Consider the following 26,986-nt stretch of genomic DNA (forward strand, 5'->3'; position numbering starts at 1 on the left):
ATTAAAATGGGACCACAAAGAGTGGGGCATAAAAATAGACGGGGGCCACATACTTAAACAGGGTGGAACATAACAAAAAAAGGTCCCCCATGCTATTCTGCTTTATATATATACCTATACTATAAAGGATAGAAATTTGCAATACATATGTGTCTAATAAAGTAAATGAAGTTAGCATGCATGTCAAGTATATACACATTATAATAAATTATCTGTCTGTTACAATAAAATGAGTAGCCAACTCCAAATGTTTGATAGTATAGAGGTAACAAAAAAGAGTGCCAACTGGTCACAATTACTAACATGGCTGTATAATGTTTGGACATTGGAGCAAGAAATTATGTTGGCACGCACAAGTTCTAGTGTAGTGATCTCATTCAAATTTACTGTGTAGTGTTAAATGCTATCGGAAATATATTGTTCTAGACAATTTACAAAAAAAAAATCATTATTAAACCATCCACATTTGATTGTATTCACATTAATAGATCTTTTTCCCTTGTTATTGTCAACAATGATCTGGAACTGCCCTGGGATATACATGTGAAAACTCATTAACTGTCAACGTTTCAAAATGCACAGAAAAATACCTCTGCCTACCTACAAACAACATTGGGCTTCACTTGTTATACAGTTTCAAGATTAAAATTTAATGGAGGGTTTTGATGCTGCTTTATAGAGCAGGTGAGATTTAACCACAAAAATCTCCCCGAATGACTCACTCCAAAAGCAAGCAAGTTCCTGCTCAACAATCATTCATTTCATTGACAGATTTTCATTGATCGTTTTATGTTTTTCATTGATGGTTTTATTTATCACCACGACAAAACATGCCGCATGAAACTTTTAGAAACATTTTCAAAAGAGTAGTATATAATATTTATCAAATTGTCTTAATACATGTAGAAACATAAATTTAATTTAATCCCATTAATCAGAGCTTGATTGCTTACAAGAGAAATGGTGATTAATTTGGTTTGGGTCTTAGAATTTTACGGATGTACTTTAAAGGGCATATAACTTTGGATGTCAAATGTCTCTCCAAAATTAGGTGTTTTTTGTTAATGCCTTAAATCTGTTAACATGTTCTTTTAAAAACCTTTTCTAATTTAAACATTTTTAAAAGCTAAGCTTTGTGTAATGAACGTGTTCACGCCTTCATAATCATGCCAGAACTCATCCATATGACGTATTATGAGGATCTAAAGTCACAAATTCTTCCTTATGAAGATTTAATTGTCCCTTCAGAAAATATAAATCTTTTTAGAGAAGATATAAACCTTCCTTAGGAAGAATTTGTGACTTATGATCCTTTTAGCCGCGTCATCTTAATTCTTCCTGTGAATTTCAAATTCTTCCTTAGGAAGATTAAATTGTTCCTACATTAATGTTATAGCCAATCAGGGTTCTGCTAAAAATAACAACCAATCAAAATACTCATTACATTTCACGCACGCTATTATACCTTACTATGCATTTTGAATTCTTCTTAGGAACATTTAATTGTCCCTGCGAATATGATTTGAAATAACAGAAATAACAGCCAATCAAAATCGTTTGATTCCACGTGCTTTATTTAATCTTCCTATGAATTTAGAATTCTTCCTGAGAAACAAAAAATGTTCCTAGGATATAGATGTATTTTACATTAAATGAAAATATGAAAGAATTTCATTGCTAAATTGTGCAATTTTGTATTTAGTAAAATTATTTTAGTATTAAAGTAGTATTTCAATGATTTTTATTTTATTCAGTTATTCAGTGATCTCTGGTATCTCTTAAGAAAATCAGTATTCTTGCAAAGCCCATTCTTCTTCCTTGCTGATGCTGACACATCTGCTAGCTCACTGACTTACCACACCTTTATAAAACATATGGAGAAATTGAAGTCATTGACACATGTTTTTGGAAACAGCTGTCTGCTTATCAAATCTTTCCTGTATATTTGGTAATCTTACATAAGTACATATATATGTACCTTGAAATAGTTTTTTGTTATTAAGATTTGAGTGACTTTTGTGGAGGGGATGGGAATCAGTCTTTACCATGAGAAGATATTCAGATTTTGTAAATACAGTCAATCTCGTATTAAGAGACCACTCAAGGGAGTAATCAAAAGTGGTCTCTTAATAAAACGGTCTTTGAATACAAAAGGCCATTCTGGAAGAATGCTTACCCTCAATTTTAATCTATATGAAGGATTATCTCTTTTATCCACAATGATTTTAACTTTTATAATAAAATGAATATAAACACAATACATAAACAATATTTTACTTATAATGTGTTTTATTTTTCACTTATTATAAATTATCATTTATTATAAATCAATTGTGTGTACATATTTATTTGCGAAAAACAAAATAGACAAGGAAATATTTTTCCTAAGAACAAAGAATTTTGCTAAAAATGTGTAACAGTCTACATATACATGTGTACAGCTAAAACTAGAAATAAATGTCAGAAGCCAAAAGCTATGATATATTATCACATGTATTTCTCTTTCCGTTTCTATATTGCGCGTTTTTTTTCACCTGACACATTATTTTCCACGTCTTCAAGCACCTCGGCTTTACGCTTAAGAATGTTCTGAATTTGGGTTTTTCCGACTCCAATCTCGTCTGCGATTTTACGTGCACTTATACTCTTTGACAATTCCAAAACCCGAATTTTCTCGTTCAACGTTAATACTTTTTGTTTTGACATTTTAATTTCTGCATTTACGCTTAAGGAAATCTAACTCAATGATAAATAATGAGCTGAAAAAATTAAAACACGTCAATTGAAAACAAACAATCAGACCTGGTTGGAAAATTTATTAAGTAAATAACAATGTGATTGGCTTCCAAATATCTACTAATTAGCATTATTACAAATTGGTAATGTACGGATTTCGACAGATGTTGCCGATTAATAGTTTATTTTCCGCACTTCTCAGGAAATGTTTGTCGCGTACAGTGAATTGTTTCTGCACCTGTTATCTATACTCGAGAAAAATCGGCATTGTCTCTTAACGATCCACATAGTAAACTATTTAAGCTGTAGACTGTGCGCAATACGTTCCCCTATTATTCAACTCAATAAATTAATACGCAGTCTACAACAATACCGGTCAGAACCGGTCAACGAGACAAAGCATAATCATAATGGTTGTGAAAACAAAGCAGAGGTGTAACAGTACATCTTATCGGCTTAGATAAACAATTAACACGGATTTGTCCCTGAAAGATCGATAGATTAACCACTTTTACCTCCTAGTGGTCGCTTAATACAAGATTCGGACATCAAAATACACACAAATCAGCGGTCGCTGGTCGCGTAAGACAAAAGTCGCTTAATACAATATCATTATATAGCGAAAAAGCTCCGTGGGATTTCAAAATGGTCGCATAAGACAAAGGTCGCTTAATACAAGTGGTCGCATCCACAAGATTGACTGTACTATCGAAGTGGCAATATAGAAAGTTCAACAATTACTTGGGGGTGTTTACCTTTGAATTACAAGTGCATATGATGGAATGATTGTACAGAGGTTAATTAGACAATTATACAATACTTTAATTACAACTGCTGTTTTGTTTCTACTACAGAATCGCATGCAGCTTCCGATTCATCAGTCAACACCACAGGTGCTGAATCATTTACTATTACAATTTTCTCTACAATCCGCTGCATAATATTGTTCCTGTGTTGTTTTTTTAAAATACAATCTAGCTGTTGGATTTACACCACTTCTGATCACACAAATTATGTTTGTTTTGTTTGTTTTAAATAAACGAACTTGATATAGGGGGGAACAGACAATACAAAAGACTAAACAAACTTGCAATAAGGCTACAAGTTCTCTTATTATAAAATTGAGTCTATTCCTGGGAAAACCAGACTTAATGCATGTGCATCAGGTATTGTCAAAGATAACCCTATGCAGTCTGAATATGTACTTGTTCAGATAAATCTAATGGTGTTATTTATGTATATTAAACAAAAGTTAAATCTCTGTATAAATATTCAAAACATAAATGTCAATGCTCCTTGAATCAAACATCATTATAATTATAATTCCTAAAATACTTTATTTTTATATAAAGTATTTTTTTACATAAAACTGCATTATGTTCTAAAATCATTCAATCATTTGTGTGCAATATTCTTGCAAGCAGAGTTGTCCATATGTCTGTAAAATGCCACCCAAAGGATAGATTAGTAGTATTTGGTAGATTTTTGGTGTTTGGATGGTACACCAGGTGCTTCTACAGAGAACCTGAGGACATGTGATACACCAAACATATGTCTAAAATACCCAGAAATGCCTCAGTATGCTTTCTTGAGAAATAAACAAAGTGTCATCAAACCTGCTTTGAGGCACTAATGAGAAATCAAACTTTCAGAAAATGCAGAAAAAAATGTTCCTGATTGAATTAACACCCATACTCCATTATCATGTTTTAGTACGCCACAACACTCATGCATGTATTTCAGCTACATTTTATTAAAAGGGATACAAAATCAATCATCCATCCAATTCATTCATTTAGATATCCATTAAAAAGTTCTGATGCCCTAAAACTTAGGTAATTAAAAGGAAAACTTATATATATTCTCGTTTATGTGATTATAAATAAATATCTCTTAAACACGCAAAAACATGCAGAAACCTAAATCATCAATAACATTCTGCACAAAACTTAGATAACTCAATATGCAAATTTAAATTGGTTTACTTAATTAGAAAATAATAATACTTATACATTTAAATATTGACAATAGCACTATATGAAAAAGGACGCAAAATGTATGATAAAAAAAGTAACATGTTCCCAATTTCTACATTACAGTCAGGTGTTTTTGATTTATTTGATACATGTCACAAGATTGTTTAAGTTAAAAGTCTGATAATGTATGCAGAATATAAAATACTCATAATAGTACTACTGTAACCTGAGGCTTACTTATATTGTTATCTTTTTAGGTTAGAAACATAAAAAGGTAAGACTGTATAGTATGCAGTTACCAGTATTTATTGTCCTTATTTTTATGAGGACTGTTAAATTGATGAATGCACCCAGCATAAAACCAGAACAGCCTGTGAGTTACTCGCAGGCTGTTCAGGTTTTATGATGTTTGCTGCTAAATCAGTAACTTAGGGTTTGAACTGAAGCCTTTAAACTTGAATCCATTTAGAAAGGCCTTTAATTCAATTTGATTTTCCAACGGACTAAAAATAAGTCAAAATGTCTATCTGCAAGGTTAAGGGTTAAAACAAAAGGAACATTACTAGAGAATGGCAGACTATGATGTACATGCAGGGACTCACCTAGCAGCCATGTGCCTGAATGACCTTTGAAAACACAGACAGTCTGTCACAATTCATACTACAATGTTTGATAACATTTACAAGACCCAGATTTTAACTTCAATGCATATCATGTAACATGCAGCACATGATGTTCAGAGCATCAAATCACACTCACAGAACTTAAACTGTTTTCAAGATATGCATCATAAGTTTGGGCAATCAAATACTGGTGTCATACAAATTGTCAGTCAAAAATTAAGTAGAACATAATTATCTCAGTCATTGTTTGTCTTTGTTTTTTTTTTGTTGGGTTTTTGTAGGGTTTTTCATTGTTTCCATTATTTCAGTCACAGAGGTCAGTTATAAAAACACACTTCCAGGGTCAGCTGGTTGACCAGTACCAATGGTACATACTAATGCCAGAAACTGACGACTGCCTTATTTAAATCAGAACTTCACAGAGAATTGCCTTAGAAAGGATTTCATAAGAATTTCCCATACAAGCAATGCGGTCTGGCCTGGGATCTAACCCCTGACCCTTGGAATTGTGGTCCAGCAATATACCAACTGTGCGAGCCTGCAGCCTGACTTATCCACTTTCAAATTGTGTAAATTCTGTCACACAAAAACATGAACAGTAAATATGACCTCAAATATATATACATGATTATGTATCATTACCGTTTAATCATAATCAAAATACAAACAGGCGCTCACCATTATTGGGTGTAACTACCACATTGAAGTGTTTTGTTTCGACAGAATCACCTCCAATATGATTGTTAACGGCTTCGCATTCGAAATTGCTGCTTTCTGTCAGGTTCTCGGCAAGCAGGTGTGATTCCAGTACCATTTGGTATTTTTCCCAACTTTCCACTATTTTCACTTTGTGATTTTCAGGATCAATTATCTGCGAAAAAAGGATTAATAAAATGCAGTTAAATGCGGTTCACCATTTTTCAGAGACAAGCATGCTCCCATGAAGGTTGTTTTGACAAAGTATACTCCTTAGCTTAAAATTCCCTAATATATTATCCTTGTGTGTTTGTATCAGCTCTAAAATAATGTAGGAACTAATATATGACACATGGAATGTAAAGAAATCAAACCCATTCCAAACTGTGGGTCTATGATTTTGTGCCTTAATACAATCCTGGGTAAGGCCTGAGAATCATTAATCAAACCAAACATGCCATGTCATTTCAATTTCTTTGAGAGATTCATAACAATAATATTGACATTTTCTGAGAAACACAAAACAAACCAGTGCAAACATTTACAATAACACCCCTGTTTATTTTACAATAAACATAACCAACACTCACAGAAATTCTTTCTGACAAGAAAATTGCTTTCCCATTTTCCCGCCAAATTATCACTCACCGAGATGCCATTTTTCCGCCACTGAATTCTGGGCCCGGGTATTCCCGCAGCTTTGCAACTCAGTCTGACATTGTTGTTGTACGCTATGACAAGTTTCCCTGTTCGCGGCCATACATAAATGATCTGCACCTCGGCTGAAAATGGGATAATAACATATTTGAAATGAACCATATATCAGTATACTTGTAAATAAATTTTAGACCAGAGATCATTGACAGTGTTAAAGTATAACTGCCATGAAACTAGTTCAAGCACTGAGTTCTTTAACCCATCTACGCCGAGTGGACTCTCCCATCCTTCTTAATTGGATCAATTTATTTCAAAATTAGGGATGTCTAGTATATTTATTTCTATATTTAGAATATTTCTTACAGAAATTCCATAAAGCAAACAGCGCAGACCCTGATGAGATGCCGCATGACGCTTAAGGCATATTTTAATGGGTTAAATACTGAAGTACAAATTATTTCATTTTCATCTGTATTTCAACAAAACTTGAGGAAACATGAAATGAAAACGCATAGGCATGATGAACATAAGTCCAACATTCAGCATTTGACAAATGAGGGGGGGGGGGGGAATATTTAGTACTATCATAAAATATGCACATAATTATATATTTTTTCTATTTTCACCACATTCTCTTATATGGTAAAAAACTAATATAGTGACAGTTTAAAACATGTTGAGACTGAACAAGAGAAAATTTTCCATGACAACTGCTTAAGCAGCCCATCATTACAGTTTAAAAGCGATACAACTGATCGCAATACAATGAAATGACCCACTAATACAACTGAATGAAAATGCAACATATCGAAATCTGTGATTTCACACATACAAACGTAAAGTCACATCATTTATCTTATTGCATTTTCAAACAGTATATGTATTTTTGTTTATTTGCATTTTTTTTATATTAAATATATAGTTAAATTGGATGGGACGTGCATTCTTACTCGTCTCTTCCATTACACATTAAAATTGTTGAGAATATAGACTTGCAACCCTATCTACATGTAGGAGGCTTTCACACCTTGCACAAGGCAGCATGTATTTGACACTTTTCACTCATTTTCAACAGAATAAAAAGAAAAAGCCTTTCCTTTTATTAAAAAACTTATACTTTGGCAATATTATTTGCTGTAACGAGCCTTTAATCAAGAAAGCAGTTGTAGAGACCTGTTTCATATGTATATTTGTTTTAACATGTCTATATTGTTCTAAAATGATATATGAAATAAAACAAGAGCTGTCACAGGACAGCGCGCTTGACTATTGGAGTGCTTGACAGTATAACGTAAGCCATCATGGAGAGGGGGGGGGGGGGGGGGGGTATAATGTGGGTGGGTGTTTTTTTGGGGGGGGTTTGGGGGGGGGATTCTGGGGTGGGGCATGGGGGATGGTTTGGGTGGAGTGCATTGTGGTATGTCAGGTAAGTGTTGTTTTGTCAAAGAGTGAATCAAATGTGATCATAAATAAAGAAGTTATGGCAATTTAAGCAAAATGTTCAAATATCTAAGTATAAAAGGGGCAATAATTCTGTCAAAATGCTTGATACAGTTGTCTGCTCTTGTTTATAGATTGGGGTCATGTTTGTAAAGAAGTATGCACAATATAAAAGCAAAATCTCAAAGGACATAGGAAATATTTGGGGTAGTACGCAAACTTTAACATTTGCACGCTAATGGGAACGGGAACGCTAACGCCGACGCCGGGGTGAGTAGAATAGCTCCACTATATATATTTCATATATAATAGTCGAGCTAAAAATACTACATGTAATGTGTATTTATTTAATTAAAAAAATTATTTAATTAAAAAAAGCATCAAAACAATATTTCACATCACCTGAGTAAAAATTAAAGAAAATGTCTTTCACAATGCTTTAAAACCTGAAAAATGCGAAACATTATGAAAGATGTGATGCGATGAAAGATGTCTAATATTTCCCTTGACAATTTGTTGTATCACGTTTTGAATGTACTATATTTTTTAAACAAAAGATTTAGATCAGGATATGATTTAGTTTGTTTCCTGCAAATATTATTACTCAATATTCAGACGAACTATAAATTAAAAAAAAAAAAAAATCATAATAATGTATTCAATCAGATATAGCAAGTATGGGGTAATTAATTTTACTTCAAGCATTTCTGAGTCAATTGTAAAGCAATTCAAAAATTAAATTAAATTACACATACTTTTTAACTTTAAATAAACATCAAATATGTTAACAAAAATACTTTTTAATTTCCCATAAATGTATATTAGAAAATCTGGCAGCTTTATTTTTTCCTCAAGGCATTCCATATTTACGATCCCACTTAACAAGCTGATTATTTGTACTTTAAATGAAAACTACTCACATTTAACAAAAACATGCAAGACATTGTAGAAGTTGGCCTTAATTTTGTGAATTCAATCCATCATGAGTGCGAAATGCAACGATGCACAGCTTCAAAGACATTTCTGTCATTACAACTTCTGTAAAACAAGTCTGAATTTAATAATTGAAGTCTATGGAAAATAAATCATGAACCCTGAATGCTAGACTGATTGTAATGTAATGCATTTTGCCAGCTGTTTTGCTTGACTTAAATCTGCATGAGTCATTAATTGCAGATGACCCAAAGCTGCACATTGTTTTAGATATTGCATAACAATCTTTACCTTATAACAGGTATTCCTTGTTATGCCCTCTTTTGAAGAAGAGGGGGTATATTGTTTTGCACATGTCGGTCCGTCCGTCCGTATGTCCGACTGTCCGTCCACCAGATGGATTCCGGATGATAACTCAAGAACGCTTAGGCCTAGGATCATGAAACTTCATAGGTACATTGATCATGACTCACAGATGACCCCTATTGATTTTGAGGTCACAAGGTCAAAGGTCAAGGTCACGGTGACCAGAAATAGTAAAATGGTTTCCGGATGATAACTCAAGAAAGCTTACGCCTAGGATCATGAAACTTCATAGGTGCATTGATCATGACTCCCAGATGACCCCTATTGACTTTCAGGTCAAAGGTCAAGGTCACGGTGACTTGACACAGTAAAATGGTTCACATGTACATGTATTCAACAGTAAGATTTTTGTTTTTAGAATTTAAGATTGATTTAGTCTGCATATTCAAAGATAATTTCTTATTTGGATACAATGTGAGTGTATTCAAATTATTCGTTTAGATCAATTTCATTAACAAATTGACCCTCAATGAGTGTCAGAGTATAAATTATTATTGACAAAATATGTGTACCTTGCACATCAAGCACAGCATAATCAGAATACAAGCTCTCTCTTCCCGCCTCCACTTTACACCGATAAGTTCCCCTATCAGAGACCTTGACCTCCCGAAACCTCAGCGCCCCTGTGGGGCGGATCCGGTAGTTTACTCCAGTTGTGGCCATCTCTTTTTCGTTATGAAACCACTTGATTCGCAGGTTCAGTCGTCCAGCTGCTTCACAGTGCATTAGGAAGCTGGTGTTCTCAAGGACAGTGTCGTTTCTAGGCGGTCTTGTAATGATCAACTCTGGAACAGGCAATATTGAATCATAAAATAAAAAATAAAAAGTCTTGCAAGGTTGCAAGGTGTCTCATAAGCAGAATGCGTAGCTCCTGACCTGACTGCGCGTATGTGCAGGCTGGGCTGGAGCTACTCTGGCTGCATATGGCATAGGATCCATTTTGCATATGGCGGGTCATATGTCAAAAAAACTGAAATGAAATTGAAAATTGTGTCCAAAAATACATTTTCTACAAAAAGGGGCATGTAAACTGTAATAAGCAAATTTGTTGAATTGATATCTGGCGTCAAATAATTTTTGTTATGGATTAGAGCCTATCCCTTGATAAACAGTATTATCCTGAGATTATGAGAAATATGGCTCTGAAAATTTACATCATACAAAAAATAAAGGGCTACAACTTTTATTTAAGAAAGTGTAGGGTTTTTTGTTTCGTTTGCATGTCAAGTCTCCTCATTGCTATTTATACACCAACTTAGTTTCATGTTGATATCCTTTATTATTTCTGAGCTATAGCCCTCTAACATTTGAGACAGACGGACAGACTGACAGAATAACAGAGTTATGGAATGACAGATTGACCGATGGAATGACAGAGAATTCTAAATTTCTGACTTTGGCCGGGAAAAATAATTCAGAAAGTGCGATTGAAACCACCAGCTGATGTATAAACACTTTTTTGAAAGCATCTGACAATTATTAGAACAACCAACATTTAAGGTACCACACCTGACCACCACAATGTCTTTGTATGAATGTTTGTATCTGTGAAATGAACACACAGAGAACCCAATCAAACATAGCAGCGAAAAAAACAGCATGTACCCAAACATTTATGCATTAATTGCCTTCAAATCTTATGAGGGGTATGTACTATGTCGGCTTTACACTGTAGAGTAGGAAAAGCTTTAATAAGGCTGATAGAGGCCTAATATAACTGATGTACCACTATGAGCGATGGTACGAAAATCATCTAGCCTGTTATCTGTGAAAGCCGAATTTTCTGCTCCACATGGCAAACATTCAAGTCCAATTGTTTGATTGTATGCCAGCATTTTGAAGTTATTACAACTGAGACATGAGTTTCAAAAGCAGAACATTTGTCACAAATAAACTGTTCTGGTTTTAAATGGACTTGACTGCCTACAAGACCACCTCAGTTGTATGTAGTTGTAGTTGAAGTAACTGAGTTTTAACTATATAGTCAAAGAGCATGTATGTCAGAGGATCAATCATAGATTTTAAAGAAAGTAATCATGAGGTCAAATGGGTTTTAATTAAATATCTTTTTTTACCTCAAATCGTCAAATGCACAATTATAACAATATTGAGTGAACATTACTACGGTCCTTTAAATACTGCTGTAAACGTATAGAAATTTGTTGGTATGAAATTTCGTGGTTTAATATATAAAAAAACTAATTCATTGACACGTAATTTCGTGGATTTTAAATAAAAAACAACTAACTTGCTGATATGTAATTTCGTGGATTTCAAATTTTCTGGGAAGACTGACCGTCATAATAATTAAACTTTTATTAAAACAACCAGAGTGATAACGAAGCATAATCTGTTAATCTGTGTTGACAGCAAGACTTGAGGTTAATGTGCACTGTAGCATGAAGTGTTCCCGATAATTGTGGATAAGAGGGATAAAGCGGCGCACTTGTGGGTCCCCGCTTGCTAATTGCCATCAATGTTGTTTTGACAATATTTGCAATTCTCGGCGTAATCGGTCCCCTAGTAGTAACAATTGATTACAAATACACGTGTGAAAACCGTTATGTCTCTTTCAACTTTAATTGGCACTATTTGATATATGTGATAAATCTGCAAACTGTTTATTTGAAGACAAAGAGAAAAATCGTTGATGTACAGTTAAAATACCGTGCTTGATTTAAAAAGTATTATTACCCAAACACTTATCAAGAAAACAACATATTGTATTGACTAGCATATCTAGTTCAAACATAAAGAATTTACGTCAAATGGGTGGAAAATAACAACATTTTCAATTAGAAAATATTTGAATTAGTCAAGATATAGTGTAATGTGAACTACTGAAGTGAAGTAACTATTACAAACAAGAGGGCCATGATGGCCCTGAATCGCTCACCTGACTAATCAAATACAATCCCAACCCAGATTTCATCAAGATAAACATTCTGACCAAATTTCATAAAGATTAGATGAAAACTGTGACCTCTATTGTCTGCAGAAGGTTTTTCTATTATTTGACCTAGTGACCTAGTTTTTGACCCCATGTGAGCCAAATACATTCCCAACCCAGATTTCATCAAGATAAACATTCTGATCAAATTGTATAAAGATTGGATGAAAACTTTGACCTCTATTGTCTACACAAGGTTTTTCTATTATTTGACCTATTATGTGACCTAGTTTTTGACCCCAGATGACCCAAATACAATCCCAACCCAGATTTCATCAAGATAAACATTCTGACCAAATTTCATAAATATTGGATGAAAACTGTGACCTCTATTGTCTTTACAAGGTTTTTCTATTATTTGACCTAGTGACCTAGTTTTTGACCTAGTGACCTAGTTTTTGATCTAGTGACCTAGTTTTTGACCCCAGATGACACAAATACAATCCCAACCCAGATTTCATCAAGATAAACATTCTGACCAAATTTCATAAAGATTGGATGAAAACTGTGACCTCTACTGTCTACACAAACAAATTGTTGACGGTTTTTCTATTATTTGACCTAGTGACCTAGTTTTTGACCTCAGATGACCCAAATACAATCCCAACCCAGATTTCATCAAGATAAACATTCTGACCAAATTTCATAAAGATTGGATGAAAACTGCGACCTCTATTGTCTACACAAAGTTTTTCTATTATTTGACCTAGTTTTTGACCTAGTGACCTAGTTTTTGACCCCAGATGACCCAAATACAATTCCAACCCAGATTTTATCAAGATAAACATTCTGACCATATTTCATAAAGATTGGATGAAAACTGTGACCTCTACTGTCTACACAAGGTTTTTCTATTATTTGACCTAATTTTTGACCTAGTGACCTAGTTTTTGACCCCAGATGACCCAAATACAATCCCAACCCAGATTTCATCAAGATAAACATTCTGACCAAATTTCATAAAGATTGGAGGAAAACTGTGACCTCTTCTGTCTACACAAACAAATTGTTGACGGACACATGCACACACACACGCACGCACATCAGAGCTCCAGATAAGGTTTTGTGAAATTCTTAAATTACTACCAGATTTTCAAAAAGAATTCTTAGCTCTTAAATTTTATTCTTAATGTTACTACTAAGTTTTGATAAATAATTCTTATTTTTTCTAAATGACCTAAAAATAAATAATAATGGTTATTTTCATGCAAAGAAACTCAAAATAAACATACTAGCAACTTTATTTATACGAGTTCAACAGTGTCTTTTCAGTATAATACAATTTTATTTTTCAAATACCTTCATATGCCCAAACTGTGCTTAGATTGCATGCCTTAGATGAATTTTTACATATTTCACAATTAAAACGGGTCTCCCCTTCAATATTTTCAATGATTAGCCACGGGACTTGTCCCTTCCACTCGTTCAATGTTTTTTGTGTGTTTAAGTTTGGACCCGTCGTGTCGCGTTTTTGTTTAGCTTTTCCGACTGTGTCGGAAACTGAACAGACAACATCGCATAAGATCTTTTCTATAATGTCTTTCTAAACATTTAACTTCGGCTCACTTTGCGTACAATATGTTTAAAGCGTGTTTTTGGACGCTTTGCAGTTTTTTAGGACGCTCTCTGGGCGCCGTCATTGTTTTTTGACAGATAGACTGTAAACGCCGCTATTTTTGGAAAAAAATGCGCTTTGTTAAACAAATCCGATAACCATTCTATATAAGCACCGCAAAGATCTTTAATACACGAAAAGAACTCAATAAAAATCGATAAGAACCGATGTAAAAATCGATACAAACCGATGTAAAAATAATATCGTAACTTGATTTTGTAATTCTTAATGGTACGACAAGATTTTAAAATAAATACGTAACGGACTTGAAAATAATTCGTAATTACTAAAATACGACCCTTATCTGGAGCTCTGCACATACGGATGCCAGACATCACACGGTCACATAAGCTCACCATGTCACTTCGTGACAGGTGAGCTAAAAACAAATATCTCGGATAACCGACAAGAAAAGAAAATGTCGGAAATGACCTATTTCGGATTTAAAATTTACAACAAATGGTTGGTACTTGAATTCGTGGTTCAGCCGACCAACGAAATCCACGAAAATTCGTACCACACGAAATTTAATGGTTTTACAGTAACTGATGATTATGCAGCTTCATTTTGTTGATACATACAATATTTCAACACTATAACATCCCAGATTAGCTGATGCAGCCCAGACTGGCTAATCAGAGACGACACTTCCCACTTTAAATGAAGTTTTGGTTTGACAAAGGTCTCTTTTTAACTAAAATCCAGTCTAGGCGAAAAGTGTCTCCCTAGACCATGCTAGTCTGGGACGATACTATATGCACATGCATTAAGCCCCATTTTCCCATGGCACAACTCATAGCAGAGTTAATTACAAAATGACTTTAGTATATTTGCCAAGAATCTGAATCATTTGAGTCGAACTGATGACAGTAATTGACCAGGTGCCAAAAGGTGATTGCTCTGCCCAATCAGTTTTCTTATACTGTATATAAACCACTGTATATATTGCTCAAGCAATCTTTGCTTGTCCCGACAATGTTTTAGCAATAAACGTTATCTAATTAGTTGATCCGTTTGTTTTTATGTACAAATGGCCAGTGGTCAATAGATTTCATATGAAATTTAAAAGCTTAAGCTTTTTATAAAAACACTAAATATATTGGTCTAGAATTGCGATATTACCTGTTCATGACTTTTTAAATATTTTGCCTTGTCAAGTGCAGTAATTGGCACTCATAATCAAATTTGTTGTTTTTTTCTTGATATAAAACAGTTATTACTTTCAAACAAACCACAAATTGTTGCTCGAAAGATGTTTAAGTTGTAATTTTTTGTTTCCCAAGAGTTTGTTCAGGTTTCATGATTAAAGAAAGATACATGTACAAGTAATTGCCACCAGATAATGCACATTAAAATATTTCTATTTACATGTAGCTTATATTTCAAACATTCTCACTTGTTCACCCTAAACTGTACCTAAAACACATCAGGATAGGCTACAATTAACTATATTTTCATAACTGTTTTCAATACAAGTCACCATTTAAGTGAAATGAATACTTTTCAATGAAAAAACAGTGGCTATGCGGGGGCCATATTGATCTAGCATTCTTTTTCTTTGCAAAAGACGTCGTCTTTTTTCAAGTTGTTGGATCATCTATCTTAAATGCCCTCTTTTAGCTTTTGTTTCACATTAAATGGTGTAATTATCAGTTTGCTCTAACACGACCTATGAATTTGTCATAAATGCTGATGTTTTCAACTGATAAATGCGGAACACCGCACATGAAAACAATTTTCTAAAAAAATACAGGTTATTTTTCGTGCGTGACATACATGATCGCAACATGGATTATATGGTATACAAATGTTGTAAGATAGAAAATAAAGCTGTCATGTTTAACTGAGTACAAACGACCTTAGCAAAAATTATTAAGCATGTACAAGTAATTATCATCATTATCTTCAGTCTCACACAGATCATCATTTTACATTAACTAACCAATGCCTAAACATTAAACTCCACTGCAGTCATGAAAAGTTCATGAAAATGTTCAAGCTTAACTGAATTATGAACCGTGTACAACTTGGACCTTGAGCCTTGGACAGTAGTTCATATTTTGTCTACAATCCCTGCAAATTCAGTTTTCTGTATCTGATACTTTCTTCGGTATTCTATTAATCACACTATATCCTGTTGGTTTCTGCGTTAATTTTGAAAATAAACAAAATGAAATGGCCAAAAAATACCATACTGACATCATCATCAATGATAAGGGACAAATTGAGTGAAATGGATTGGGGACATGAACTTTTCTGTGATCCTTCCACTCAGAGCTACAGATAAGCTGCGTATTTGCGTAAATACGCAATAAAAAATAGGTGGATACGCAATTTTTTCAAAATCTGTGCGTACCGGTACGCAAAACAAATCGCCGATACCCAATTCGAGCCGCCTTCTATGCGTAATGAAAAATACCGTTTTGTTTTGGCCGTTTTGAATCGAGTCTTAATCGACAAGCGCTTGTTTTTATCTGGTAACGTATTTACCAATCGTTTAGATGATAACAAATGCGAGTCAAACAAAATGGCGTCTCGAGGCAGACGAAAAGTTGCGCAAAAAAATACAAAAACATTTAGATTCCTTTGTCGTGGTAAATTAATCTAAATATAAAACAATTGCAAAGGGCATAGTTGATGACTATAATGAATTTTGTTTGGGGCATTTTCGGTCAAAATACACTATATTATACTACCACAATACCGTTCCAAACCCCTATGATGGGGTGTGTTGGGTTTCTAAAACAAAAGTACTGGCCCATATTATTGGAACAAAAACAAGTAGAAACACATTCGATGAGTGGGTTGAGAAATTCCCCTGTCTTCAGATTGTTGAATCTGATAGCAGAAAGATGGAACAACCAATACTGCGATTGAATACATAACAGTGACTTTATGTAGGTACGGTTTTGAGAAGCTAAATTCATGTTTTATTGCAAATACCCAATTCACTTGTTTTTTTTGGTAAAAATACCCAATTATTTTTTATATGAGCGGGCATCATACTTTTGGATACCCAATCACGTTTTCCATTACCCAATTCATTCTTATTTTGAAGGGTATTACCCAATTACCCCAAAAAGCTTATCTGTAGCTCTGCTTCCACTCATTGTTTTTTTTTCATAATCATTCCCGGTCAAACTTGTAACAAAGAGTTTTTTAAAAAGCAATTCATTAGGAGGACATTCAGTATTAAAGAATGGACATAAACAAATTGTTTGTTCTACGACTTTTCCAAACCTGTCAAACGTTGAACAATTTTATCTCTGACTTCTTGTTAAAACTCAACCTGCCTATAATACATGAACACATACTCAAGGTTATCCTGAGACCACATTTATCATTGGAATGATATCATCCTCCCCCTTGGAAAACAGGTCATGTAATGCATGTGCCTTAACCCTTTCAGTGCTGGAACCGAATTTTGAAGGCCTTTGCAAACAGTTTGGATCCAGATGAGACGCCACAGAACGTGGCGTCTCATCAGGATCCAAACTGTTTGCTATTCTGATAGAATTCTTTGAAAAAAAATCAAAGAAATGGCTAATTTTAGAAATTCAGCAGACGACATTTTAGCAGATGACAAATTTCCCAGCATGCAAAAGGTTAAATGTCTTCCCGAGGTAGTACATGTGTGGTCTGCACAGGCTAATCAGGGACAACACTTTCCGCCTATACTTGATTTTTGGAAGTGAATTCCTTTAAATGAAAATTCCATACATGTATAAAGTGTTGTACCTGATTAGCCTGCCGAGAACGCACCGGCTGATTTCTGACACCACTTTTTGCACATACATTAAACCCTGTTTTCCAAGAGCACCGCTTGTCTATAAAGTGGCAATCCATCAGGGAGTCCATATCTTGATATGTTTATTAATGAGTCTTTCAAATACTTGTATGCCGATTGGAGACAAGGTACAAATCTGTGAACTATTTGTGCTGACATGGTTTTTTTTAGCTTTGTTATCTCCACCATACCATTATTATAAGTAGGTCAACAATTTACTCAATTAATTCTGATATTACCGATTTCTACTTATTCATTTATTTTTATGAGAACAACCTGAACTGAATAGCTAACCAGGGGGGAATTTATTAAATTAAAATTTGATAAAGATTATTTATTTACTTAAAATAATAAATCTCTAGTAACTTTAAATGGATAATCAAATCTTCATTACAAATATTCACAGGAAATGTTTTTATACCATTTAATAACAATGTGTTGTTGAAATTTACTTATATTCTCTTAGTTATTACATAGAAAGTGGGGAGAAATAAGGAATTAATGAAACAAAACTTCCCTCAAGAGTAATAATTTGTAACCACTTTGTGAGCGAATTTAATGAAAAAAAAATGATAGGAAGAGTAACAATTGTTAACCAATTTGTGAAGGAATTTATTGTTAAAACTGTTCTTAAGTAAATCTTGAACTGGCAACGTTACGTTTTAAGGACTCCCCGAACCCCTGGCCAAATTACCATTAATACAAAAATAATGTTTCATGTGAAATGATGAGCCTAGGTCTAGGTTTGAATTTATAATTATCTGGTACATAAATTGTTTTAGTTACTTAATGTTGCATTTGTGTTGTTGTTGTTTTATGTTTTGTCTCACCTAATATGGGTCAATTCATGTTTGTTTTCATCCAATAAGGGTTTATGTTGCATTTGGTAATGTTTAACATTATCAATTATTTGTGAGTGAACAATGCAGCAATTTTTTCCATTTTTATATCATACTGGCAAATGGTACTTTTCCAATAGAGGAAGAACTCACACATTACCCAATTCTGTCCAAAAAAAATCAAAAAAAAAAAAAATTGTAAATAAAAAGCAACATTTAATTAGTTTCCAAATGCAGCTCTATGGATTGAACCTAAGTAAATGTAATATTGACAATTTGACAACACTTTGTTTTCAATTTTAAAGTATTTGTGAGCAAAACCATCAAATAAACCAGTTTATCAATGTGAAGTCTTCACGATCCGAATTTTCCAAATTGCAGGGTTTTTTGCGCAACTTTTTCCCAATTGTGCTGGTTCGGGTACTTTTCCCGATTGGGCAAACAGAATGGCTGTAATGCAATCTTTTATAGTGACTGTTTTACATTTCAATATGATAAAACTGATTGTAATTAGCCCCAGTAATAGTCAAGCCAGTTAACTTTATTTAAAGTTCTATGTATTATTAATTCATCTTGAGACTGCAGCCGAACTGGTCGTATGTTCATGAAGAAAAAGTTACAGTCTTTTCCTTTCACACAACAAAACCTACTTACATGCAGACAATAACTGCAAATTTACAATGACCTTTAAAATGTCAATTCAAATTTTAAAGAAAAGAACCAGAATAGGCACCAATTTGCTGGGTTTTCTATAAGGCCATCCTTAAAAAATTGTTTGTTTGGGATACCCTATCTGACTCACACAAATCGCAAAGACTCAAATGTTTTTCAGGCCTGGATTTTAAAATTATGTCTTAATGGCAAAAATACATATTTAAAAACGAAATATGTACCATAGAAAATGCTCATAGTAAAAAAATACAAAAAAATCATAATTTTGCCAAGAGTAGAGAAAGGAATTTTTAATATAAACATTATGAAAACAAAACTTCATAAAGATCTATGTAAATAGAAATTATATTATCATTTTTAAATTACATGTATCGCTTATCACTGTCCACTGATGCATTTAAATATTGACATAAATACCTGAATAGTCAATATACCTTTGAAGTATATGATTATGAAAGTACTTTTTATAAAAATAGGGGCAAAGTATTTAAGATAGGTGATTCACACCATTTTATAAAGATAAACACATACATGTAATGTGGTATTCGAAGAATATAATCTTGCAAAATCCTTAAGAAATTTTACAACTCCTAACAGCTATTTCAATGTTTGCATTTTTACTTAACATAAGAAGTATGTAATGATTATCAAATATTAGCACTGGAATTTAATCAGACTAAAATGAAAGGCGCTTATTTTTATATCTTAAACATGGATAGTTAAAAAACTAATAAAATTCAAATTATTCTATACATTTAACAATAAATGTATTATTTCTAGGTGTACATTCGCAATAACATTGTACAATACATTTAATTAATCTTTAAACTTAATTTGGAAAAAACACATTTAAAAGACCTTGTAATTTTTTATAAATGGAGTTAAGTCCTGATACTGCATAATTATGACATTTTAACACCTTTAAAATTATTTAACAATTAACTCTTTCAGTGCTGGAACCAAATTTTGAAGGCCTTTGCAAACAATTTGGATCCAGAGGAGACACCACAGAACGTGGCGTCTCATCAGGATCCAAAATGTTTGCTAATCTGATAGTATTCTTTGAAAAAAAAATCGAAGAGAATGCTAATTTTAGAAATTCAGCAGACGACATTTTAGCAGAAGACAAATTTCCCAGCATGCAAAGGGTTAAACTGACTTGCTCTACATCTCACTGTTTTTTACTGTTTAAGGATTGGGGTCTGGGCCCTTTAGATTGCGAAAAATACTGTTAAAAAAGCGTGGGGATACATGTAACAAGCACTCGAAGATATTCCAAACAGACAAGACAAGTTTAAGAACATGATAACATTATGATGGGACAGAGAAAACATCTGCTATATATTTTACAAACTTTGACGGAATCTTTCATCTCATGCTCCTAAACACAAATGGATCTTAGAAGTTAGATCTAATTGTTCCTCTGAGAAACAGCTTTCCTCACCACAGATACTGGGAAATACTATACATTCTGTACGTGTGGATTCCATCAAATGGAAATCCTTCTGTGAATATTTGTGATTCAAATGCATGTGCATAAAGCGTTGTCACAGATAAGCCTGTGCAGTCAGCACAGGCTTATCAATTCATGGACAACACTTTCCGCTTGGTATTTTTCATTTTTATGAATTCTCTGCTTAGAGATAATCCAATTCAGGCAGAAAGAGTTGTCCTTGATTTGCCTGTGCTGACTGCTCTGAAAAAATACATAAAATCTGTGCAAAACAAAGACATAATTTTATACCAAACATTTTTTTTAGGTGAGACAATTTCATTTGGTAGCTAGGAAATGTCACACAAAGATATTTTTATTGTTGAATGTTGGCCTAAAAAACTGAATCATAACTAATTCCCTTTTTTAACTGATTGAATAATTTATTGATAACATTATAGGTTATTTGTATTTATATTATTTATTATGTTCTGGTTTGTTTATAAAGTCTGCGTCATAATAGTGTCTGTCCTGCTGATTTTTTAAAATATAAGTAACAAATCACTTTTTAATTGAAAAAAAAATCTGAAACATTTTGTTCATCTAACAACTGGTAATAACTAGTCACTTCAGATTCGAAAAAAACAAGGACTGCAACTGTAAAAGAACAAAAGACAATGACGGTCTGTCGGTCTAACCCTGTGTCAGTACTACATATCATAAATATTTTACGTCATGACATAATTAATACCTTATATTGAATATTACACTGCTTTTGGTGATTTTACGCTGCACATAGTTGTAATTGTGCCAAGTTTTAAATAGTCTTCAGTCGATTGCCAAAGGCAGGGTTTCAGTTCAGTGTTTGCATGATATCAATAGGAAAGATTGTGTTAAATAATTTGAAAAGAACTCATATCTAATGAACAATAGCAAATGTACTGAATGCTTTATTTAACCTCTTCAATATCGCTGTTTTCCCTGAAATGAAACATATCAAGAGACAAAGTCTCGTAATGATCAGTGAAATCACTGTGTTTTCAAGCTGTCAATATTATATTTACCTAGGTTTAAGCCATAGAGCTGCATAGGGAAACTAACTAAATGTTGCATTTCCCCCCCCCCCCCCCCCCCCTAAAAAAAAAACAATTTTTTTACCTTAAATTTTGAATTTTTTGGACAGCAATTGGGAAATTGTAGTTTTTCGTAATTGTGAAAGTGCCGTTTATTGGTACTTTATAAAGAAGGAAAAAAATCACTGCATATATATAAATTCCCCGATAAACTGCAAAGATGGGTATTTTTTCTGATCAAAAGCCGATTTGGGTATTGTTTTGTTGAATGGCCCTAATGGTTAAATTTCTTTTTTAAACAGCACCCAATACGTAAAGCAGAGGAAATCTAGATGCAAAACAGCCCAGTCTGGGGACTGGTAAACCAGTCTGAGATAAATGTATCCTAGAGACATGGGCAATAAACAAGGAATGCCTTCTTTTGAACTTCCTGTAGTAGCTTCAACCTGTTTGTTGTTGATCTCAAAGAGATATATCCACTGTTGAATAGCTTCAACTATTATTATAACACTAAATAAAGAACACTGTTTTTGACAATAAAGGAAGTTGTGTATATCCATTGAACAGCACATGAATGGGCATATCTATGATGAACAGCAAATTAATGTGGTATATCTCTGATGAACAGCCAATGAATATGGTATATGTCCGGTGAACAGCAAATGAATGGACATATCTCTGCTGGACAGCCAATGAATGTGGTATATGTCTGGTAAACAGCAAATGAATGCACATATATCTGATGAACAGCCAATGAATGTGGCATATCTCTGATGAACAGTCGATGAATGTGGTATGTGTCTGGTGAACAGCAAATGAATGGACATATCTCTGCTGGACAACCAATGAATGTGGTATATGTCTGGTGAACAGCGATGAATGGACATATCTCTGCTGGACAGCCAATGAATGTGGTATATGTCTGGTGAACAGTGAATGAATGGACATATCTCTGATGAACAGGAAAAGAATGTGGTATATCTCTGATGAACAGCCAATGAATGTGGTATATTTCTGGTGAACAGCAAATGAATGGACATATCTCTGCTGGACAGCCAATGAATGTGGTATATGTCTGGTGAACAGCGAATGAATGGACATATCTCTGCTGGACAGCCAATGAATGTGGTATATGTCTGGTGAACAGCAAATGAATGGAAATATCTCTGCTGGACAGCCAATGAATGTGGTATATGTCAGGTGAACAGCAAATGAATGGACATATCTCTGCTGGACAGCCAATGAATGTGGTATATGTCTGGTGAACAGCTAATGAATGGACATATCTCTGCTGGACAGCCAATGAATGTGGCATATGTCTGGTGAACAGCAAATGAATGGACATATCTCTGCTGGACAGCCAATGAATGTGGTGTATGTCTGGTGAACAGCGAATGAATGGACATATCTCTGCTGGACAGCCAATGAATGTGGTATATGTCTGATGAACAGCAAATGAAATCAATCAATAACAGTGCTTTCCACTGGCAATTTAACGGTCCGCAGTGATTATTTTTACCATTTTGGGAATGGGACTGTGTCCCTTTGGATTCGGAAAAATTTGCGGCATTTTGACTAAAATTGGGAAATTAGTGTTGTTGTTGTTTTGCTAAAAATGCTTCAATTGAACTTATATGGATGGGCGTTGAACAATATTGAGATAAAAAAAGTTTTTGGAAACCTTCCATTGGGAAATTTTAGCTCCCATTGGGAAAAATATATACTTTTTTCCATAGGGAGTGGGGCCGATTACCAGTCTTATATATAATGTGACGTTCTACGTATAAGGGCTTTCCTTTGACCCGAGCTCCCGGGTTTTGACGCTTGAAAATTGCAGAATACCCTAGTTTGACTCTTGAGAAAATTACGTCATGCGTCACATGTGACCCGGGGGAATGTACCGACATGCGTCAAAGAGATCAAAAGTTGTTAAGAGTAATCGATAATTGGCTTGGGGCGGAGTATCTTTTGGAAGACGCTAACCGTTATCGACCGTTTCCAATCATTGAAGCACAAGTCCGCCCAGTAGGCGGAGATTTGCCCATTGAGAAATCTAATAATGACCAATTGAAACACTGCTGGTTCAATGACGCGTGTATCAACGTTCCATTATTTATCTGAGCGCTTGTTATCACCTGTTTGCAGAAACGACATGTATTAAACCCACCAAAACAGAATGGACTCACCCGCGTCAGTTTTAATAATATCGAATATATAATTATAACATCCATATCCACAATATTTTGAGAAATACTTCCACAATATGTCAGAATGTATTTTCAATGCTGACTACAGTGTACCCAACCCTGTTTTATTCCATGTTTGCCCCGTTCAAAGACGCGCGAAAGTTATGCTGGTATATGTACTGTCTACAACGTTCATTTACACGCTTTGCACCAGAGTTGCTAAAAATAACCATAGAAGTGGTATAACTGACCGTGTGGCAAAGTGACAAATTTGGATGCTGCATGTGCTAACTGATTACAACATAGGTGTAATAATTGACCATTTGAGACGGCATAGAAAATGGGCGTGTTTGTCGCACGTCTTCGGCAAAGACGCACATGAAATAATTAAATCCGGATTTGAGCCGTCCAGGGTCGATTTTGAGAGAAAGGTAAATCAGATTAGTAAGTTTAGAGAGGTATTTTGAATTTTTGATGGTAAACGGCTGGCACTGACATGAGCAGTAACTGTCAAAACATCTTCGCTACTTTCCGAAAACCGTACCATTCTACGAACGTTGCTAATGTCCGCCAACTATAAATGATCTATTAGCAAAGTAAAGCACTGCAATATCATACTAAAAACAATATGTCAACCGAATTATATATTAATTGCGTAATTGCTAGGTTACTTCTTACTGGCTTTCATTTTCTGCAGACAAACAAAACACATTTTATCTCATTCGCAAAAGACGTATCTCTACCTGTTTTCGGACAGTCGCTTTCGAATAGTCGTTTTCGGATACGGTATGGTTCGTCGATTTTAATTTATTTCCAACGATCTTGATAATATTTTTATAGAATGACGAATACACATGCGGTGTTACAGATGGTCTGATTGATAAAATTTCGCATTGTACTCATAAAAATTTGCACATAGAAAGAAAATAAAGAATAACAATAAGCAAGGGCTCGAGGGGCTCTCTCCCCTATTCCCTTTATCCTACGGTCTCTGAATCTCTGCTTAATTTTCCGTATGCCGAATTTGGGACAATTGACACCCTTGATATATATTATGTCACTACAAGTGCGAGTGTTTTTTTCGTATTGATTTCACTATGCTCACAATGTTGGTCACAATGTATGTTTACATCATCTCTTTTATTAACTGGAATATAAGAAATAAATGTTTAGATATTTGTTAATTTGTAGCTTTTTATATATTATAACTCAGTAATTTGCTTAAAGTACAAAAGATCATTGACTCGCCTGCGTTAAAATTATGACTCATACAAATTTTATTTTGACTCTTGAAAATTTGGTCCTAAGAGTCATTGACTCTTGAGATTTGAGGTCTAAGGAAAGCCCTGTACATATGTTGAAAAGCCTTCAAGTTGAGACTGCTTAATATGCAGCAGAAAACCAAAGGAGGTATATCATCTGTTTAACAGCCAAAGAGTGACTGTGTGCATACTTTTTCAACAGCCAAGAGCTGGTTTAGCCTAAGATGAACATGCCAGATAGTAAGGCTATAAGCGAGACTCAGACTTAGTAGGGCTAAAGCAAAATAGAGTGCAGCACCAAACTGTTACAAATGCTCTTTATATCTTTGCTTAGATTTATACATATGTACATCATATACCTAGATAAATTTCAATTAATGCAAATGCATGTGTTTATTGTGTGATTACGAAACTAGACTCTTCTTCAATTGACTTTGACATTTGCTACAATATTCATAAATAAGTATGTTGTTACACTAAAAATAGTTGTAACATATGTAATTAACTTAATACATTTAATGTTAAAGACCAAATGCAGTGGAATTTTTCAAAAGTTTGGGTCCCTTTGCATTGGGAAAAAATGTGCTTTATTACTAAAATTGGGAAATAGGTGTTTTTTTTCTAATACATACTTTCTTACAATTGGGGTATACACTAGTCCATATAAACGGACTCCTAGAGCCTTTGATAATTTTTGCTATGGCGGCTCTGGGAGTCCATATGCACCCCTTCATAAACATGGGTGCAGTTCAGCGCACGGAATCCATGCGCTTCACTAAACAGAAGTTGTTCGAGACAAGTTGAGGAAAATATAATGAATAAACTTCATAAACATGTTAAATTTACCTGAATGGCAACCTACGGATGTGATCCTTTGCATGCACGTACCCTATAAAAACATGACGATGTTTCAACACACTTTTCTCGCTGACATTTTTATGTTTAAATTTGAAACAGTGTATTCTGTATCGAATACCACATCGTTATCAACTTTCATAGGCTCCATCACATAACCCAACGTGCAAAACATTGGTATACTGTGACCTAACCAATATTCCAATATGGCGGATACAGCGTACGAAAGAAAAACTAAGTCAATAAAAAGCAATTATTTCTTGCTTTAATGGTACCATTTGGATGAGTTTGTGGTTTAGACAGGTAAACTTTAATAAGTTCTTGCAGTTTCAGTTTCCTTAACCCTTGCATTGTTGATAACATTTTGCACCCATGGACAAGAGAGAGCGCATTGCAACTCTCAGCAACCCATTGGGTTATAAAGCTGAGAGTTGAATTATTGCAACTAGGGTATACACTTTTTCAAAAATAAATTAAGATACTTTAAAATGTCTAAAGTATCATTACACTACTCCATGACATCTACTGGCATTTTTTACTTCAATATATATGCTCTACATTTGTCAATCATATTTCTTAATTAATTGACCATATGTTAGATTAATAGGAAACCATTTTTTAAAACTAAAACACATGTTTGTATATAAAATAAAAGTATATGTTATAAAACAAATATTTTGTAATTTATACAACAATTTTGTTAAGTCAATAAATATGAATTTTCTGACTAAATACAAATGACCTTTATTCAAATATAAATGTGGTGTTATATGTGTCTAATAGCTATTGTGATCATTTATTGTGACAATCATTAAAAGACATCATTTCTTTTTTTTTTAATTTACCTGCGATTATAAGTAACATTGAATTTCAACTATTGTTTATACC

The 26,986-nt window shown here is 33.9% G+C and overlaps 2 protein-coding genes across 2 annotated transcripts in view; one reads left to right on the forward strand and one right to left on the reverse strand.

Annotated features, from left to right (window-relative positions):
- LOC127862023 (uncharacterized) overlaps positions 1-26,986 on the forward strand; it is a 339,308-nt gene that overhangs the window by 247,289 nt on the left and 65,033 nt on the right. The gene's annotated exons all lie outside the window — the stretch shown is intronic.
- LOC127862026 (muscle, skeletal receptor tyrosine protein kinase-like) overlaps positions 1-26,986 on the reverse strand; it is a 66,855-nt gene that overhangs the window by 39,330 nt on the left and 539 nt on the right. Inside the window, exons 2-4 of the mRNA XM_052400956.1 lie at positions 9,940-10,212; positions 6,680-6,813; positions 6,014-6,206 (exon numbers count right to left, since the gene is read on the reverse strand). Coding sequence (XP_052256916.1) covers positions 6,014-6,206; positions 6,680-6,813; positions 9,940-10,212 — 600 coding nt within the window. The remainder of the gene's footprint in view (positions 1-6,013; positions 6,207-6,679; positions 6,814-9,939; positions 10,213-26,986) is intronic.

The sequence above is a fragment of the Dreissena polymorpha genome, chromosome 16 (assembly GCF_020536995.1).
Source record: "Dreissena polymorpha isolate Duluth1 chromosome 16, UMN_Dpol_1.0, whole genome shotgun sequence".
Lineage (NCBI taxonomy): Eukaryota > Metazoa > Mollusca > Bivalvia > Myida > Dreissenidae > Dreissena > Dreissena polymorpha.